Source organism: Microtus oregoni, unplaced genomic scaffold, assembly GCF_018167655.1.
Source record: "Microtus oregoni isolate MIOR12 unplaced genomic scaffold, Mior012 000013F_ref0000133, whole genome shotgun sequence".
Lineage (NCBI taxonomy): Eukaryota > Metazoa > Chordata > Mammalia > Rodentia > Cricetidae > Microtus > Microtus oregoni.
In genome coordinates, this window is record NW_024543072.1 from 23,845,678 (window position 1) to 23,866,613 (window position 20,936).

At 42.4% G+C, this 20,936-nt stretch overlaps 1 protein-coding gene across 5 annotated transcripts in view; it reads right to left on the reverse strand.

The window, feature by feature from the left end:
- The window catches only part of Atxn7 (ataxin 7), a 154,212-nt gene that overhangs the window by 45,259 nt on the left and 88,017 nt on the right, over nt 1-20,936 (reverse strand). For all 5 annotated transcript variants that reach the window (XM_041662306.1, XM_041662302.1, XM_041662304.1 and 2 more), the window contains one exon: nt 7,435-7,539. In XM_041662306.1, coding sequence (XP_041518240.1) covers nt 7,435-7,539 — 105 coding nt within the window. The remainder of the gene's footprint in view (nt 1-7,434; nt 7,540-20,936) is intronic.

Consider the following 20,936-nt stretch of genomic DNA (forward strand, 5'->3'; position numbering starts at 1 on the left):
CTTTTTTCCCTAAAGTAAAAGCCACACAGAATAAACACAAATTTCCTACATGTGCCAGAAAAAAATTACTTTGAATTGTTTGAGTTTTTCGAAGTCACCCATTTTGAAGTACTTCTTTGCCTTCTATGACTAAACTTATTATCTAGACTTAGGAGACATTCTGCTGCACTAGTAGTAAGAATGTATGGGTTGAGAAATTTTCTTCAATGTCAAAATATAATTAAACATATATGAGTGTGTATGTAAGAAATGGTGAAAGGCTTTAGAAAAGCAGAAAGTCAGCTAATCAGTCCATCACCTCCTGCTGTAGTTAATATTCTTATGGCTAGGAGAGTCATAACAGCTCTCAACTTCTCATAAAGCCACCAGGCAGCAGTTAGGGCGTGCTCCCTCTCTCTCTCTCTCTCTCTCTCCCTCCCTCCCTCCCTCTCTCTCTCTCTGTCTCTCTCTGTCTCTCTCTCTCTCTCACACACACACACACACACACACACACACGTATATTTCTTTTATGAGATAGGGTTTCACTCTATACCTCAGGCAGACCTTGAACTCAATGTATCTTACCCAGACTCCCAAGTTGGATCAACCTTCCTGCATCAGCCTCCTGGGTACTGGGATTATGTAGGTGTGTACCATCACTCATGGCTGAGTATATACATACACTTAATACACCTAGCAAAATACCTTTAACGAAGGTTGTTTAACCATTTCTAGTATCCCCAGCAGGAGTCACTCCAGCCCTAGCTCCTCTCCACACCTTATCCCCAGCAGGAGTCACTCCAGGAAACACTTCTGCTCTGTGGTCATCTGTCTTTCTCCATCCCCCCTAAACAAAACAGATTCCATGGTACCAGAGCTACTGTTCTGCTAACAGCACAGAGAAACGCCTGGCATGTAACTGGCACAAAACAAATATTTGTTAAAAAATCCTAAAGATACAGATATTAATAAAAGCAGGTACAATAGGATGGAAAAATCAATATATTTTATAACTAGAAATTAAAATGTTCCTTCAAATAGCAAAAAAACATACCAGTATAGAGTTCTCTGCTTATCACATAATGAAGGGAAAAAAGAGAAAATTATATAATCCAGAGAACATAATTTTATCTGACCCTATTGAACTTGTCTGAAAGTTCTGATTAGCACTATTTGGCTTGTGATAAAGAAAAACGTGAATTTATTTTACAACATGTAATTAAGCTGCAAAGAGTGTGGGTCGAACCATCCTTCCACACACATTAAGTACAACGTGGAAACATGTTCGTCCCAAGTCACTTCTGCTAAAATGTATCTGCTCTGCTTAGCTCCATGGCAGGAGAAAGAACGGCACATGGTTTTTATGCTCTGCAGTTGTAACAGTTTATCTATTAACTGCAGAAAGAAATAAAGTAATAAAATTCTGTCAAGAGCTACAAAACATTTTCTACAAGAAACGGACCTTGGCTTTGGCTCATTGCCATGACTCTGGGTTAAATACGTAGGAAAGCCATACGAAGGAGGAAAAGGCAGTGACTGCCGGATCCAACATCTGCCTCCCACTACTGCATCTTTCCATTGCTAGAGGATCTCTCTGATGTAACAGGTTCACAATGCTGATCAAGCTACTAAGAAACTTAAAGAGTTGACCTGAGACAGCACATCTGTCACACAGACCACTACAGGGAGAATTAACTGTATCTTCCTGGGCTTTTCTTTTAACTCTATCCATTCATATTACATGCAAGAAACAGGCAGCTTGGTACATTTTATCTGTGCAAACAAAATTCAATTTAGGACTTTCATCTGTAAAGTAGGAATAACAGAAAATGGAATAATGTGTGCAAAAATGCTTCGGAAATCATCAAGTACTATTAAAAATAATTAGCAATCTGTGGAAATTAGATGTTTTAATTAAAGCTAATCTTAAAAAATATTAGTTACTGACAAAATTTCAAAGTAGAAAAAGACTCAGGCTATAACAATTCATTGGCAAAAATTTTCCATAGTTAAACATTTTTTTCTCATTCAAAAAGTCACTGAAATATTCAAATAAAATAAGACATACAAACACCCTAAAGGCATTGCATCCTGTGTCTACATCAATCAGATCAGAGGGGTGGTTGTTCTCTATTAAATAGCAAACCCTCTGTGATGCAAAGTAACCCAGTCACATGACAGCAATTGCTGGTCACAAACACCTGTCCGTTTTAACAACAATGAAAGACCAGCATATAACCAGGTCTAGCACAACATTTCAGAGTACAAATCATTAACTTTTATATTAACATTCTTTGAGATGAACTAATTTGCACAAGATTTCTCCTGAGTAAGTTACCCATACTTTAATGTAAGCAACATTTTGTTGAATGTAATTTATGCTGGCACCCACAAAATACAAAGCACCCACTTCATTAAAAACAAGATCCATCATACACTCAAGGGAAAGAGTTGTAAGATGATAGCAATGCTCCTATCAACATTGTTCCCACACAGTCAGTTATGGCTGTCATTTGTGAGCAGAGGTCTAACATGGGCTTTAGTTACACTAAGGCCTGACCAATGGATTCACATGGCACTTACAGTGACTAGTATGAGCAACTGATGGATGACAAAGGTACTGGCATGTGAACCTTTTGTATAGCAACAGAAGAGTCTAGAATTTTGCTTCCCAAGTCTGTTATTTCCAAGGGTTAAACTCCTAAATCATCAAAGGAAATAAAGTAAAATAAATAGCTTAAGCTGGCGTTTTCCAAACAATGGACTATACTTCACCCCTAACATTATTAACATTGAATCATAAGTGCAACAAACACACTTTCTGAACCTCTTTCAATTCTTTGGCTAACCTATACCACACACTTGCTATTAGTCTGGGGTACACTATCACTCCTAGTCATTCAGGAGGAGGTCTCAGATTCATAGCCAACACTGGCAAGACCAACAGCAAAGAATTAAATATTCTTTTCCTTACACTGCCATTCTTTATGATAAACAACATTAGCCTTTTCTGTTTCCATTAGAGTTTTCTTTGTTAAGTAATTTATACAAATAAAGACTGACTTAGTAAAAATAGTAAATGAAATTAAGTCAGTAAATAAGTCAAATTTCATCAGCTAGAGCCTGATTAATATTGGGAATGAATGGCTTAATCACAAGTCACTATCATGCCCTAGCTCAGAGTCAAGCTGACCCAAAGGGTTAATTAATGAGTGGATCAGTCTAACCAATCTAAGGCAAAATGCTCAAAGAGCTGATATTTGATTAGGGTTTCAATTAATTATAGAGACTCTAAATATGGTACCTGTCCAGGGTGAATTAATATGTCTCACCTAGTTCTGTTACATAAGATTCCTCGTGTCTGGGTAAGAACACAGTTTATCCAGTAGCACATGGCCAACACATCCATCACTAACTCACTAAGATTCCTACCTCAAAAGAATGACACTTTGGGCTTTAGAGAGAGTTACTATTTTAGTCCTCATTCACGTTTACAGCTTCAGCAACAATCAATGTGACGATGCCAGCCATGATACAAAGACTTCAAAATTGATTTTTAGAAACAGGGCCTCCTTTCTCTGCATCACTGCTAGAGTCAACAAGTCTGAATAGGTGTGTACCAGTCCCTGTGCCAGCCCCTGGGAGCACCTGTAACAGTCCTAGAGTGGATAGTGTCTGGAAGAGCAGGGAGCGCTGGCCATCCTGCAAGTTACAACCAGCCAAGGGAGGTCTCCACTGCCAGTTCCTGGGTTCTGCTCATGGAGATTCCAATGTGGTTAAGTCTGAAGTAGGTTTGGGGAGGCGGTCTACTCAGAAAGCGCCCTTGATTCAGATTCAGAACAGGTTTTTTGAATCCACTGACTCAAATTATATTTTTTAAATCGGATATTAACCATAAGAAACAGCCCGTGGTTAAAAATACTGAGTAACGGGCTGGAGAGATGGCTCAGAGGTTAAGAGCACTGACTGCTCTTCGTGAGGTCCTGAATTCAATTCCCAGCAACCACATGGTGGCTCACAACCATCTGTAATGAGATCTGGTGCCCTCTCTGGCGAGTAGGCATACATGCAGACAGAACACTGTATACATAATAAATAAAAATCTTTAAAAAAAAATACTGAGTAACTGAAGATAAACACGAGGAATGCTAGAATATTTTAAAACGTTACAGCAATGTCAAGAAAGCGTACATTACTATTACCACACCGCTTCAGGAGAGAAAATTGGCTATACCATGAGAGTAGTCAGAACACTGCAGTGATGCTGTAGCTGGCTCCATCACTAGTCAGGGTTTCCCCCCAAAGGCAGCTTGCTAGCAGAGATTACATGGCCACTTCTCTAGGCAACAATGTGCTGCCCTACCAGTTTCCTCAAAACCCATCTCACCAACATAAGTAACTTATGAGCTGCACTGTGGTGCCCTTCCCTGTCCTGACTTTGGTTGTTTTCAATGAACTATCTATAGGATTTCAGAGCAACTGCCTGTTTGTTCCTAAAAGTCACAGCAATGCATGAATTCACAGGAAATTACTACCACACTTTTAATCAAAAGATACACTCACTCCACTGGCAGGTATGAGATTTTTTTAAGACAAGCTCTGACTCTCAATGTTGACATCTTCAGGAATCCAAAGCACTCAACACAGTCAAGGAGCAGAAAGGAAGGAAGGCTCATGGCCACTACAGGTGAAAAGAGCTCGGAGCCCACAGGAATGCTCCTGTTGAAGCTGCTTTCCTACAGCCAGGACAAAGTCAGATCCTTTTCATGACTGCCTTGACCATACAGTGATGTGAAAACAATACACAGTCAATAGAAGCTGTAGTTTGAATTCTGCCCATTTCCTAGGCCCAATCCTGCTGCTCTGCATGACAGTTGCAGCCCATAGCTCTCAGTCAGCCACAGCGTCATGGGAAAAGCTGCTCTTGGTGACAGAATCGCTAAACTAGGTTTGCTAAATTAGGAGGATTTTCGTTCACAGTGGCTTATTACCATGGAGTCCCACCATGAGTTAGAGCATCTGTACTGCAATAAACAACTGATAGTGGCTGCTTGGCAAGATCCTGATTTTAAAAACCATTTTTTATAGTTACTAACTATAGAAAGAGAAAGAAAGAATTGTCCTCCTGGAATTTCATCAAAAAGGAAGGGGGGAAGGGAGGAGGGAAGATTGGTTTCCAAAAATAGTGTTCCTTTCACAATTTCTGCACTCAAAGGAATTGACAGGGTGGCACCCAGAGTGGGTTCTCCTCGGCCCTGGGGACACCTCCCCTCCAGGCAGATACGATGGCATCCCTCCTCCACTTCACGATGCCCATGCCTGTTCTGTGCTGATCTGTCTCCCATACCCTTCCTAATTCCACCAACACTCTCTTCTGCAGCTGACTCAGACAAAGGCCTCCAGGATGCTCATCCTCTGCCAGAGCTGTATTATTTCCCTTGCCACTAGAGGGCCGCGCCTCACGCTCAGGATCTATGATGTGACTAGGCACCAGGGACTATTAGGCACAGGAGATTAAAGTAAATCTGGGTCTAATTTTAGCACCAAAATGACGGTTTTAAAAATACTTGTATGCTGCAGGGTTGGAGAGATGGCTCAAGTGGTTAAGAGCACTGCCTGCTCTTCCAAAGGTCCTGAGTTCAATTCCCAGCAACCACATGGTGGCTCACAACTATCTGTAATGAGATCTGGTGCCCTCTTCTGGCCTGCAGGCATACATGCAGGTAGAACACTGTATACATAATAAATTTTGATTTAAAAAAGAAAATACTTGTATGTTGCTTCTTCTTTACTTTAGCCAACAGCTCCCTACACTGATCCTGCATCCCGAGACAGGAAACCAAGGTTGTGTAATGTGCTGTCATTGCTAGATAAAGCAGTCTTCAAAGATGACCAAGAGTGCCCTTTCAAGCCTTAAAAAAGTCCTTCAGGAAGCAACAGGCTTAGGGTTTCTCTAGTGTTGCCTTCTAATCCAGTCTGCTCATCGGTTCCCAGAAGCATCACTAAGCCATGTTCTGGTTCTGAGTATCGGCACAGGTCTCCATCAACACACAGCAAAGGCCTACTTTTATACAGGGCTCATCCACAAATGGGTTCAACAGCTCTGGCCTGTGAGACTGTCTAGCACATTCCAGACAGCCTGGTGTTCTTGGCTCAGAGCTTACTCATGTCACTCTGACACCAGCCTGGACCCACCAAATATGGGGCTTCAGTACATAAGCTGAGCCGCTGTCCAGGGGAGCCTTGTCTAGTCTCTCCAAACACTCGCGACTGCAGGGGCTTAAAGGTCATTGCAGACTACCTTCTGCCTTCCCAAAACAGGTTTAGATAGCAAGCTTTAAGAACAGAAAAATTAAACCTACAGACAGACAGCAAACGACTTTACTTTCAAATCCTCATGTGAAGGCTATTTTCTCTAAGGCTCTCAGTTACTCACTGCACCTGTGGGCAATGTGTTCCTTCTTATTCTTAAGGCCTCAGGCTGTTTTAGTTCTAGACAGAGACCATCTTGTGCCTAGAGCTGGACCTCTCTTCACTCTGCTACCTACCCCCCACCCCACTCCCAGCCCTCACCCCCACATCCCCTGTGCTAAGGACTGGCTTTACAAAGGCATTCCACAGGCCCAGCAGGAGCACTGAGGTGACCACTGCCCTCTGCACTATATAAAGCAAACTAAGACTGGGTCTCTTGCTCAAGGCAAAGAATAAAAACCTGTTGTTCTTCAGGTTTAAATTTAAGCCCAATCTAGTCCAGGCTTCAAAGGCCCGAGTCCAAAACACTGGGCAACTGACTGGCTTTCTCTTCCAATGTCAGTCTTCTGTGTGGTGGCACACGCCTTTAATCCCAGAACTCAGGAGGCAGAGGCAGGCAGATCTCTGTGAGTTCCAGGCCAGCCTGGTTCCAGTCAGTCAGGGCTACACAGAGAGACCCTGTCTCAAAAAACCAAAGTCAAACCAACCAACCAAACAAAACACCTACTAAATTCACAACCATGGACTTAAGAAAGAAAGACATCAAAAATAATAGTGATATAAAGTTTCAAGAGATACTTTCTCCTCAGATGTCAGGAAAAGCCAGAAAATGCAGATCAGAAAATAAAAATATAAAATCCAATCAACACCCGACATGACAGCTTTTATCTCTCTCTCTCTCTCTTTTTTTTTTTTTCTTCGAGACAGGGTTTCTCTGTGGTTTTGGAGCCTGTCCTGGAACTAGCTCTTGTAGACCAGGTTGGTCTCGACCTCACAGAGATCTGCCTGCCTCTGCCTCCCGAGTGCTGGGATTAAAGGAGTGCGCCACCACCGCCCAGCCTAGCTTTTATCTCTTTCTATGAATTGGAATGCCTACATCTTGTCGGTGATAACAGGAGGAGCAGATAACATCCCTGTATAATCACTGGCCTTCAGTAAGACTTCACCTTTCCCTCCAGAGGAATCCCATGATTCAGCACTTACCGCAATGAGACTGAAATGCCTGCGGTTTGACAACCTGGTTGCAGTCGTTACACACCACTAAGTAGAAATCATCATGTGCAGGACAGAGACCAAATATAGGCATATCTGCAACAGAGAAACAGCATCACTCATTATCTGCTGGGACCGAAAGCATCTGGAGGAGAGCGTGTTACAGGGAAGAAGGGCCTCTCATGACTGAGAAAAAAAAAAAAATCAAACCAGGCTAAAGCTGTTACAAAAGGCTGAAATACAGCACAATAAGAACCAATACAAGGTGTATTAGCACTATTAAAATGTACACAATGAATACACTAAGACAATAAAATGATTAAAGGTGAACTTTACCATGATTGAGGATCAATCTGCAAGAATATGAAATGTGCTTAATAACTTGCAAAGCTGTAATGATGTCATTTGCTTAAATATACATTCTATTCCAGTCGGCTAGTCCCAAATCCTATGGACCAAGTAGGAAAGCCACAGAGATACCACCAGAGAGCAAATTACCCATTTCACCACCATGCCATACAAAGAAAATGGTTTTCTACTTGTTTTTAAGGCCCAATAACCTCTTACATTCTGATCACTCCAGACTGACTTGGGTACAAACACAGAAGTTCATTCATTAATTGTGGTTTGATTTTCAGAATAGGGCAAGAGACAAGTTTTATTTTGTCTTTAAACAGCAATGAAAACCAAACTATGAAACAAATATATAAATGTACAGTAATTTCACTTCTTGTAAACACGGTTAAACATTAAAGGTTCAACCATTAGATGTTGTTATTAACAGTGTAGGAACCAACTCATTAAAATACTTCAAAATTACCTATTTTAAGCAAGTATTTCAATGAGTGCACAGATAGCACATTTTATCCTGGCAAATATTTTAGCAGATCAAACTAAGGGAGGCAGGGAAGAAAGGAGGCTGGAGGTGTAGCTCAGTGGTGGATGTTTGCCCAGCCTGAGCAAACCCCCACAAAAGTAACTAGTAAAGTACGTGGGAGGCTAATGGGCCTCTTTTCTCTTTCCTATAGATTTAATTTCACTTTTCATGAATATTAGTACTGGTTTAAAAAAAACCCAAACCATAAGAGATGTCAGAAAATGATACTAAAACATCAAATTGATTTTCTTAGAAGTGCCTGTTATACTGACTTGCACATAAATAGACATCAATGTGAAATGGACTAAGGGACATCACGGTTCTGGGACGCAAGCACCATCACTGAGTAGTTTCTTTATCCTGTTTGCTCATGTTATCTGGACAGCTACTTACACAGGTCCCACTGTCTCTACTCAAAAGGAGAAACCGAGTCAGGAAGTGGTGAAGTACTTCATCTAAACCCAATACTCAATTAAAAGGGATTCAATATTAATGCATACAATTGCACATGGTCACTTAAGACCAGAGAAGGATATGTAGGTATTCCATCTAGATTCTAACATGAGCAACCTGGAATGCCATGCTGAGTTAGCTAACTAAACACCTTTGATTACATAAATTGAGCAGACAATGTAAGGAACTGGCAGCACACTGTTATTTCCATGACTAAGCTTAAATAAATGCAAAGAACTAAACAAGGCACTGTTTTCTTTAAAGGCATGTCTCCTTCAGGTTCAACACAGTACACATGGGGGTAGGGTAAAGTTATATTCCATGGGATGATGCACATACAAGACGCTAGTTTTCTTTTTTCTTTTTGTTTTTTCAAGATAGGGATTCTCTGTGTAACAGCACCGGCAATCCTGGAATTCACTTTGTAAACCAGGCTGGCCTCAAACTGAGATCCGCCTGCCTCAGCCTCCTGAATGCTGGGATTAAATGCATGTACCGCCATGCCAACTATTAACAAGCTATTTCCCTAAGGCTATTGTTTGACACAGAAGTTGTATTACATCTCTGTGCTAAGTATCCTAATACACATACTAATGAGGAAAATTCAAATTACTGGAGTGGTATAAATTTCATGTTTAGAGTTGCAAAGTATAAAATGTATTTAAATACCAAATTAATAATGTCATTAACCAAAACAAGCCAGTTAACCTTATTTAATAAACAAAAGTTAAACAGCACTCATTTAAGAATGGCTGAAACTTCCTCTGAGCCTATGATGAGCTGGTCTATTGTTGCTTACCGCATTCAGTGATAGGCAGCGTTATTCAGTTACATACTTTAGGTAGGCACGGCAACAGATGATGTTATTCCAGCACTTTGAAGGCTAAAATAGGAGGATGCGTTTGAGGCAGGCTTAGAATATGATAGTGCTAAATAGCAAAATGTTGTCCTAAAAACCAAACTCAGATCCATCCATCCATCCATCCATCCATCCATCCATCCATCCAGATACTTCTGGAAGCTACCTCATTAGTACTTTAAAACTAAGGAAATTTGAAAAACTAGGGCACAGTGTAGTCTAGTGGTAGATTGCTGTCTAAACTGTATGATGTTCTGAGAACAGTACCAGTGATAGAAAAGAGAGAGAGAGACAGAGAGAGGGGGGGGGGGAGGTTAAAAGAAAGAAATTAGAGAGAAAATGTACAGCTCCTTGTAGGTACAATGATTATTACTGCCTTCTCTTTAACCTGGTTTTCATCACTCTTCTATAATTAGGAGTTATTCTGTAAGAAATCTGTATTTCTGCTCTAATTTTAATTTCCTTAAAAATGTAAGCTCACTTGATATTTAAAATGACAACATGAGACCCACAATCAGAACTGACTTTTACCGACTAACACTATTTGCCGGGTCCTGTGCCAAGCACGCTTTACATGACTTACCACACTTGTTTCCCTTTCTTTTGTTCAGAGGCTGTTTTATTATAACCTGTGCTGACTGCACTATGGAGATTCACTCTGCTGCCCCACTCAGTTCATCAGTAGTGCTCATCAGCTTCTCCAGACTTGCTCCTGCCTTCCCCTGCCCCATTCCATTTCCATCTAAAAACAATCCCACAACTTCAGGAGACATGAGCTCCTCTACTATCACCCAGTAAGCAAGCAGCACAAGCAACACTCTGGGTTTGTAGGCTGTAAGTTCAGTTCTTAGCCACCTGTCACGCGGCATCCTGCTGGGCAGCATGCACATACATGCACATGTACAATACCACAGTGGAAAACATTTAGAACTTAGTCCCAAGTTCACGCTACCTTGGGAAACCCAGTTCCTATTCCAAAACTTCTAAAACAACTTTAGTTTGTAATCTTTTTTGCTTTCAGATAGCCTTATCTGGATATAAGATAGAGAAAACAAAATAATTTAAACTGTCTTTGGGGTAGGTTCTATAACTATTTTCTGTACTAGGACATTCCAGAGTCCTTAGCAACAGGAACAGACTGTAGAATGTTGTGGCAACCAAAAGAAATGAGGTGATTTGTGAGAGGCAGTCTGTGTGTGTGTGTGTGTGTGTGTGTGTGTGTTGTAAAGCATAAACTTTACAATCAACCCATCTACAAATTAACATAGAGGTTCAAAAAGGAGAAGTTTGATTTAGAGCAGAAAATATTATTTAATAAAAATGAAGTTTCTGTTGACTTAAAGTTTACAAAATACATTTTAGATGTAAACTAATTCATTGACTGGGTACTTAAAATAATAAAAATTTTTGAATTGTACTTGAGTTCATGAATTATGAACTAATTTAAAAAGAATGAATGCAGTTTTTGTAAGCCTTACATTTTCCTCAGAATTTAGATTATGATAAACGAGGAATGACCCAGCAACCTATATCTAGGTTATCGCATATTTTGGGGACCCCAGACCAGCACAGTGGAAGAACTGGGCATAAGCACATGGAGACATGAGCATACACATTTAGAAATCCCACTGTCCCCATGAGAACAAAGGTCCTGTGTCAGAGGCTGGCCCTGGCTATAGAGAATGCACTGAGTTGGCTTTGGTATTGTTACCATGGGAAACAAGGCCCTGTGTCAGAGGCTGGCCCGTGGCTGTAGAGAATATACTCAGCTAGCTTTGGTGTTGCTACCATGGGAACCAAAGCCCTGTGTCAGAGGCTGGTCCCTGGTAGAGAACATAACTGAGTTGACTTTGGTATTGCTAAACACTTTGAGGACTGTGATGACAAGGGAAGAACTTAGGTAGTGTAAGAAACCATTTAATCTTTTCAGGATCCTGAGTGTCTCCCTTCTCCCATATAACCCAAACTTCTATACACCAATGGTTCCCATCTTCAGCCCAAACTACTCCTAAGCTCTGTCTAGAACAATGGTTCTTAACCTTCCTGATACTGTGACCTTTAATACACAATTTCTCATGTTGTGGTGACCCCTTCCTCCATCATAAAATTATTTCACTGCTACTTCAGAACTGCAATTTTGCTACTGTTATGAATCATAATGTAAATGTCTGATATGTAGGACATCTGATACCTGACCCTTGAGAGGGTCATTCAACGCCCCCTCCCCAGGAGATGGCGACCTATAGGTCTAGATTCTATCCACCATGTACTAGATGCTATCTTCTAGCTACATACATCTCACACAGAGCAATCAGACACAAGAGAACTCACTGTTGACCCAACCCTATGGTTTGCTTCCAATTATCTCACCAACTCTGGGTAAATACTATTTATCCTTCAATGGCTGAAATTTAAAACTTAGGTGTTCAGCCCCAACATGTGTGAGGATCTAGGTTCAACATCCATGAGGACAAAAACAACAGCAACAACAAACCCCAGGTACCCACCATCCTTGAATTTTCCTATCTAGGCTACCTGTAGACCCCTGGCCTATCCTAAAACCCTTTGTCATGGCTCCTGAGCCCACGATGCAGGGGCAGGGCTCCTGCTGCATCTTCCCCTGGACCGGGAAGAAGTTTCCTAAGAAGCTACCTGAATGCCCCTTTTAAAAGCTTCCATTAAGTCACAGTGGCTGTTTAAAATTCTCTGGCAACTTCTCCCGTGGCATTTACAAATAAAGTCTGAGCCCTTATATTAGCTCCCAAGGTGTGTTCGGGTGTCCTTTTCCATTCTTCCTCTGTTCACAATCCCCCACTCTACCCTTACCCCTGCTTGATTCTCTCTGCTTCTGGCACACTGACAGCCTTTCTACCCACAGACCTAGAAATCTCTTTTCTGGCCTCTGTTGCACTTGCTCCTTATGAAATGCCTGTACTTTCTCACACGTTAGGTCTAGCTTAACTGTCCTCTCTTCAAAGGGCAACTGCCCTCTTCCCAATCATCTACTCTATCACTGGAATTTCAGCAATGTGGCCAAGAGTGCGGGCTGCTATCTATCACTATGAATGTTGGCTTTCTTTTATAGTTTTCTTTTCTTTTTTTTAAAAAAAGATTTATTTATTGATTATGTATACAGTATTCTCAGTGCTCTGCCTGCAGGCCAGAAGAGGGCACCAGATCTCATTACAGATGGTTGTGAGCCACCATGTGGTTGCTGAGAATTGAACTCAGGACCTTTGGGAGAGCAGGTGGTGCTCTTAACCACTGAGCCATCTCTCCAGCCCCTGAATGTTGGCTTTCTAAAGACAGATGTGACTTTGGGCAATTTGTCGATCTTCCTTCAAGTTCACATGTCAAAAATCAGTGACCGCTGTGCCTTGTACACTGAATGTCCACAAGGCAGACACGTAAACAGAGTAAGGAGAGGCAGCTTCTGAAGGAAACCTGGCCCCTGCAGTGCTCACTCAGTGTTATCCCAGTCTGTGGTCAGGAAGCCAAGGCAAAGCGAGTAGAGGACAGAACCAAGATTTGAACTCAAGCCTGTGTCTTCCAACTCCAGTCCTCTGCCCCAACTAGCCCTTCTCTCCCAAGTCACCTCACTGCCTGGACCCACAGTCGGGTCTAACCCAGTCCGTTTCTCTCCTCCCCTGCTCCAGATCTCTCTGCCTAGAAAGAAGCTGCACCGCTTACTCATTTGAAAACACTCGGCTTCTGAGTGGGCTGAACTCTGCGTTCAGGCTGAAGTCAACCCACTCTGAAACGAATTCTGAATTCCACCAACTTGCCTATTTCCCCACAATCTCACTTTGGGATCAGAATGGCTCCCCCTTCTCTTTCTTACAAGGAAATGACTCCAATGCCTGCTCTGTGCCTCTGCCAGCTTTCTGCTTGTGCCATGCACATCTCCTTTAGAGCCTTCACACACTCATTCAAGACAACAGACAAAAACAAGCACTTCTACAGTCCTGTTTGACACAGAGGACTTGCCAGACTCAAGAATGAGTTCATGGAGTGCTTTGTGAAGTGGCTGCCATCTGACATATTTCTGCAGCTTGTTTTGAGGATTAAAAACTAAGATCTGTGAACTGGTTCACAAGGCCCTAAGAAAACCAGACTCAGAGTCTTATTATCTGGCCATTTACCCTTAGCCTTTGCCTGGGACACTGGGACCCTGGCACTAGCTGTGCCCTCTGCTTTACGTCATTCAGTTTCAGCCTCATCGCTTCCCTGTAGACTTGTCTTAAGCAAAGCTCCTTCTACATGACCCCTGAGCACTGATGAGTCTTGCCATACACAACCAGCATCACCTCAACATATAGCTGGCCATCTAGCTGTAAGTCTTGTAGTCTTCTCGCAGAAGACACAATTTACCTGTTTTTCTTCTGTCCTCGTAACTTGTTTAACGACAGTATAAACTACTTTAGCAATCAGAATAGCAGACATTCTCAGTGCTGCCATCTTAAGCTATAAGGTTACACCTGTGCCTTTACGCTATTCAGCACCTGGCATAAGAAAACACTCAGGTTTGGTAAACCTCTTTGAACACACGATCCCGCCCACAGAAGCAGTTTCTGATTTTCAGATCTGTATACAGGAAATCCTCTTTGCTGGTCTGCCTGTGCACTAATCCAACTGTTTGGATGAGATCTCCACTGCTTCTCTACTGGCTGGATACTCAGAAAGCTGAGACAGGAGGATCACAAGTTTGAGATCAACCTGGGCAGCAGAGGAAAACTTACACCTCAAAATTCAGCTTTACTTAACCCCTGTGAACTTCAGTTTCCTCTTTGATTTCATTTTACTGTGGGGATTAAACAAGGTCATCTTCGAAGCTCATGGAGTGCTGAGCTAGAAAACCATCAGAAGAGCACAGGCCAGAAACATCTGTTCTGAGGGTCCCAACTCTCTGGACACTTTGGACACTGATACATACCAAAGAGCAATGTGAGCTGACCCCTAGAAAGTTCCAGAGCTCCCATTCCTGACCACGCATATGCCCTGGAGGCCATTTAGGGGACACCAGGGAGACCTGCTGAGGCTCCTCTACACTGAAATTCAGAGAGTCCCAGAGTTTCAGCACAGAAACCACACTCTAGAGAAGGTACCTCGAGCATGAGAGCGCATCAACCGAAGCAGGGGAGGACACAGAAACCACACTCTAGAGAAGGTACCTCGAGCAGTAGTGTGCATCAACCGAAGCAGGGGAGGAGTGACAGGAATGGCAAGACTGTAACAGCAGAGCAATGACGGTTAAGATCCAACCTCTACGGTCGAGTTAGATGTGTTCAAATCCCTGCCCTATGACTTCCGAGCCCATACCTCAGTCATGAGAAGACATGAGAATAAAACCCTCAGGACAGTCCCTGCCCTGCCACACAGTAAGAGCTGCAGACGACTGGAACTTTCCATCTTCCTCACAGTTGTCCTTTGGTCTCTGAGCTAAAAGTGTTTATACTGATCTGTGTCCATTCTTCTCTCCAGGAATGACAATGAGGTCCTAAAATCATAAATAGCACTTGTCCCAATTAAACCTCATACTGATCACTAACACAGTCATTATGAAAACTAAGGCTTGGAAGGCCTTCTAATCCCTGAAGCCTTAAGCCATGTCTGGCACACCCACCTCCCCCTTTGGCATTCTGGTAATTTAAAGTTCTGAGACCCACCTCAGGGCCTGCCTCTGCTAACCTTGTTTCCTCCAAATGGAGCGCTTTTCCTGGATAGCTCTAGACCTCAGTTTGCACTTCACTAGATAACTCTCCCTTACTACCTACTTGAGGAAAGCTCTTGTTTTTTCAGACAAGTCTCTCCCATCATTCATTGGCTATCTGTGCTTGGGCTATCTCCTTGTCTAAGATAGAAACACCAGGAGGACAGAGTTCAACACCCGACACACAGGAGGTCTTTCAAAAGAATCTGAAACTAGTCTCTGAAGTCAGCCTGCCTTAGTTCAAATGTCACATAAAAGGAGTGTGAGCTTGGGCCGTTTAAAGTCCCCTATGAAAATGGAGACAGTAAGGGGGAGCTTAGAGGAGAGCCAGTGCATGCACACAGAGCATGTGCAGGCATACCAGGCTGACTAATACTTTTACTAGGAACTGAATATGCAGACAGATGCCCGCAGCCTCAGCTTATCTGCAGCCACCAGACCTCATGGAACAGAAACTGAGTCAGGTATTATGGCAAGAATTTCACATGTCTCTTCATTCATTCATCCATTAAACCACTGTCTGGGTATTGGGAATTTATTTGCAAAGGAAGCTCAAAAAGTTTGTCTGAGCTCTGATATATAGAAAGCAATCAGTTTGTAATTACTGAGTACTTCTTGCATACCAAGTCCAATGTCAATTATTATCAAATTAAATAATATTATTGTTTGACTTCTTGGGACTGACACCCCACTTCAAATCTGTAAGCATGACACAGAAGGCTGGCTGGATGTCGGTCCCAGAGCCTGAGGCTGGAGCTCAGGAGAGGAAGCAGCCCCTGAGCCTGTCTTGTTCCCAGGGAATTTCTGCTTTTCTATCAAGCTTCATCAAGTCAGCCAAGGCACTCCCGTGGGGCAGCAAGTGCTGTGGGCCTTTCTGGATTACACACTCTCATGGTTCAAAGTTTCCTGGGATTCTCAGACTTACAGCCCCATTCAGATTAGAAGTACTTCCAAAACCTAAGGGCTGTGGAAATGTGTTTCTCGAAACAGCTTTAAGTTTTTGGGTTTTTTTGTTTGTTTGTTTGTTTTTTTTTTAACCACACTCAGCCTAGCTGTCTTCTCCTTTCAAATTAAATAGCTGCCAACAGAAGGGAGTTAGAAAACTGCAATGTGTAGGATGTTTTAATTGCTGTTAGATAGCCACTGGAGTCTTAACCAGGAGAGGAGGAAACGACTTCATTTTTACCCACAGGAGCATCTCTGAGCATGCCTCAAGTTCACATCGTCTACTCTGACTATAGAGGAACTCCTCTTGCTAATGTTAAAGTTAAATCAAAGAACTAACCAGACAGAAAGCCCAATAAACACCCTGTCAAACTAAGTTTGGTCTGGTTTAAGGATCAGTCTAAAAAAAAATTGTGTGTGTGCATAAAGATATTTCCCATAGAAAGTAACCAACAAAAAACATCAGAAAAGCAAAAGCTTAGATCAGAAAATACCCTTGTATAAAAAACATTCCATGATGAACAATGATCTCCCCAGAAGGTATGTGCTATAAATGAGAAATACTCTACTGGTCAAGGAAGCCTCCCCCCTGCAAAACAAACAAACAAATCAAATTAAATATGTAGGCTATCATCATTCCTCTTGTGACAACCATAACTAGATGGTAAAAACCTAGTGTGCTAAAGGCATTGCACACTTTGGCTGTGGGACACTTGGACCCCATGGCTAGCTTTCATTGGGCTACTGGGGAGAAAAGACATTGTCGTACCAAGAGCTGTTACAATAGTAACCTGGCAAACAGTGGTGATGTAGGAGTGTCTTCTATCTATCTGTTGCTTTCATTGGTTAATTAATAAAGAAAACTGCTTGGCCTGATAGGTCAGAACTTAGGTAGGTGGGGAAGACAGAACAGAATGCTGGGAAGAAGAGAAGTGAGTAAGTCGCCATGATTCTCCAACCCGAGGCTGACATAGGCTAGAATCTTTCCCGGTAAGCCACCACCTTGTGGTGCTACAAACATTAATAGAAATGGGTTAATCAAGATATGAGAGTTAGCCAAGAAGCTAGATATAATGGGCAAGGCAGTGTTTAAATGAGATACAGTTTCCATGTAATTATTCTGGGGCTAAGCTAGCCACGTGGGAGCTGGGCGGAACGAAAAGCAGGTCTGCCCACAGCTCCTTCTACACAGTGGTGTGATGGTACCATGACTATTATGGGAATAACCAACCACTAGCGGATTAAATCTGAGGACTATTCCATAGCAGAGAATTCATGTCTGACACTGTAAATCTGGTCAATAGCCCATGGTTCAGGAAGTCACAGACATGAGAAAGAGCCTGTGGTTTTGTTGAATGATCATGTTATCAAGCAGCCTTCTAAATACTTACATTTTTGTACCCATAGATCAGTGTTGGCCTCGACCTTGGCCAGAGGGTCAAGCAGAGCCATCACTGGTCACATGCTGAGAACAGGTGACTGCAGTGTGGGACAGATATATCAATCCCACCTGCAAAGGTTCAAGGACACCAGAGAAGGAGACAAAACTAATTAAGCGCAGGCGTGTGGGCAGAGTGCTGAGATGTGCTCCCTTCTGAACCCACAGCACCAGTGGTGGCACAGACAACATCAGGTCACTTCAAACTCCAGGATGGAGAGAGGGAAGACCAACAAGGCCCCACCACTGGCAGCTGACAGCTACTGGGCGAGGCAGAGCCATTTTCCCTTGGGGATGTGGCTGCTGGTGGGTTGTCTCTGCTCCAGTAGTGCCTCCACAACCATAAGCTCATGAGTAGTGGGGACTGGACTCAAAGGATTTCAATAACAACAAACCAAACCAAACCAAACAAGCAAACAAACAAATCTAAAAGAAGACTTGAGCTGACTCTGCCCTCCCCAGAAGCCATCAACTGCCAATAGCTCCTTAAGGGTCAGGGCTCCTGGTCTGCTCCCCAGAGCTGGAATGCTAACTGCCAATAGCTCCTAAGTTATGGGTGGGGGCTCCTGGTACACTACCCAGGGCTGGATCCTGTGCAGGTGACCACAGCTGCTATGAGTTCTCAGGAGTGTGGTGGTCCTGTCACATCCAGAAGACACTGTTCACTCCAGTCCTCCCTGACCTCTTCCATGAGCATCCCCGAGCCTTGGAGTAGATAATTATGTATTAATCCCATTTAGGGCTGAGTAACTTCTCTGACACTTTGCACTTTGACATGTTTCTGTGCTAAATGCTACTCTCTCTGCATAAAGAAACTGCTCTAATGAAACAGCTCTGAAAGCTGAAATGCAAATCTTATCGTAACGACACTCCACAAGTGAGTCCTAAGTGTTTTTGTTGTCACCACTGAGCTGACACAGCACCTGGAATGAGACAATGATAACTGCAGAAGTCCTGGGATTTGGGTTTAGAAAGGCTGCAGCAGTTACCAACATAATCCACATGTATCCTGCCTCACGTACTTCTCACACACATAATCCACATGTATCCTGCCTCACGTACTTCTCACACACATAATCCACATGTATCCTGCCTCACGTACTTCTCACACACATAATCCACATGTATCCTGCCTCACGTACTTCTCACACACATAATCCACATGTATCCTGCCTCATGTACTTCTTACATGTCTCCTCAGAATACAGCCAGCAAAGTCTGTCCTACAAGTCAGCAATGAAAGTTTTAATAAGCAGGTGTCCCAACTCTGGACGAAGGCAACAAAATCCTTATGGAATTCTCTGCATCATAACCATTAAAGCTAACCTATGTTAAACTCACGGAATACGGACTCCAGGATCACATGCCTGACCTGAACCTCAAGGCACACTCTTTCTGCAGGTGGAACACTGTGAAGATAATGGTAGCTACCTTAGTTAAGTTGTTAGAGAAAATAAAACAATTCACATAAAATGCTTGCCTATCTGTCTAAAAGTGTGAGTAAATCAGAGCTCAATAAAAATGGCATTTATTGTTATCATCACTGTCACTACAGTAATTACAATCTCAGGAGAGAGAGAGAGAGAGAGAGAGAGAGAGAGAGAGAGAGAGAAAGAGAGAGAGAGCATTTCTCCTGTTGGAAAGGCAGGCACAGTTACTGCATCACCACATCCCATCCACCAAGGTTCTTACACATGGGACACAGAAAACACAAGCCTCTCATACAACTAAGAGCGCTCACTATAGCAGAAAACTGATCATTTATCTAGTATGGCTGACTTAATATACACTATATACTTAAAAAAAAAAACCTAAAACTATATTGTGTATTTTCTCTGAATACAAGGGAATTAAACTAGAAATCAATAATGACTGTATGAACTTTCAAAAAAAAAACTATACAAGGTATCTCAAATAACCGTCAGTCAAACAGGAAGTCATAAGAAGTTAAAACAAACTGAAAATCTAAAATGAATGTGGATAAAGCATAGCACTTAGTTTACAGGCACAGCAAGAGATGCTGGGGGGGGGGGGCACAAACCAGCTCATGCTTCCCCGTAGAAAAACAAAGTTTTGCCAGGTGGTGGTGGCACACGTCTTTAATCCCAGCACTTGGAAGGCAGAGGCAGGTGGATCTCTGTGAGTTCGAAGCCAGCCTGGTCTATAAGAGTCTGTTCCAGGACAGGCTCCAAAGCTACAAAGAAAAAACAAAAAAAGAGAAAAAAGAAAGAAAAAAATGAGTAACCTAAGCTTATGTTCTTGTTTTGTTCCATCCTGTTCTGTAGTGCTGTGTTTAGTTTTTTTTAGTGAATCACCATGTAGCCCAGGCTGTCCCGGAATGCCTAATCCTCCTCCAGTCATTCTGGAGTTCTGGGATTTCAGGACTGTACCACCATGCCTATCTTTATCTTAAAATTTAATAATAAACTATAACCAAAGTAAGCAGAAACAATTTAAAGTGTAGTTATCAATAAAATTCAAGGGGGGGAGTAAATAAAATAAAAACCTAGTTGTTTTTTAGTCCTGGAATGCAGGAAAAGCTGGCACGTCCTTGGAAACTGGCACTGTAAACTGTGGTGTCAACAGACTACAAAACTTCATGATCGCTGTCAACTGATTTAAAAAAAAAAATCTTTGATGAAATTCAGTAGCTGTTCATTTTTAAAAACAATGGGAAGTGGTGACTAAGAGGAGAGAAAGTGCCCTGACTGTGGTGTGGCCACTCACAGAGCACCCAGCCAGGCTATTACTCAGCAGAGAACAGACACAGGCCTTCCAGAGCCAGGTATGAAGAGTGAAGAGCGCCACCCACCCCGGCTCTGACTGAAGCACTGCTAGGACCTCAGCCACAAACAGCAAAGAGCGCTAAGGGGAGGCACACACTTGTCCCTTTCTGCAGGTAATATTTCTATGCTTCTAAAAAATTCCCCAGAATTTATAAAATAAACAAACAAGCAAACACAACAAAACAAAAATGTAAGAGTTTAACAGGATGCACAGGGAAAAAAAGATCAACATACAGAAGCCAATTATCAAAGCCTGGCATGACTGTCACACCTGTAATCCCAGTGATAGGAAGGGGGCCTGGAAATTTTGGGTTCAAACCATGTTACTTTGTGTATAACACAATGAGAATCTTTTGGGGGCAGGGAGCAGAGCCAGGCAATTGCCTTCTTATAGACCAGCAATGATGATATGAAAATAGAAATTA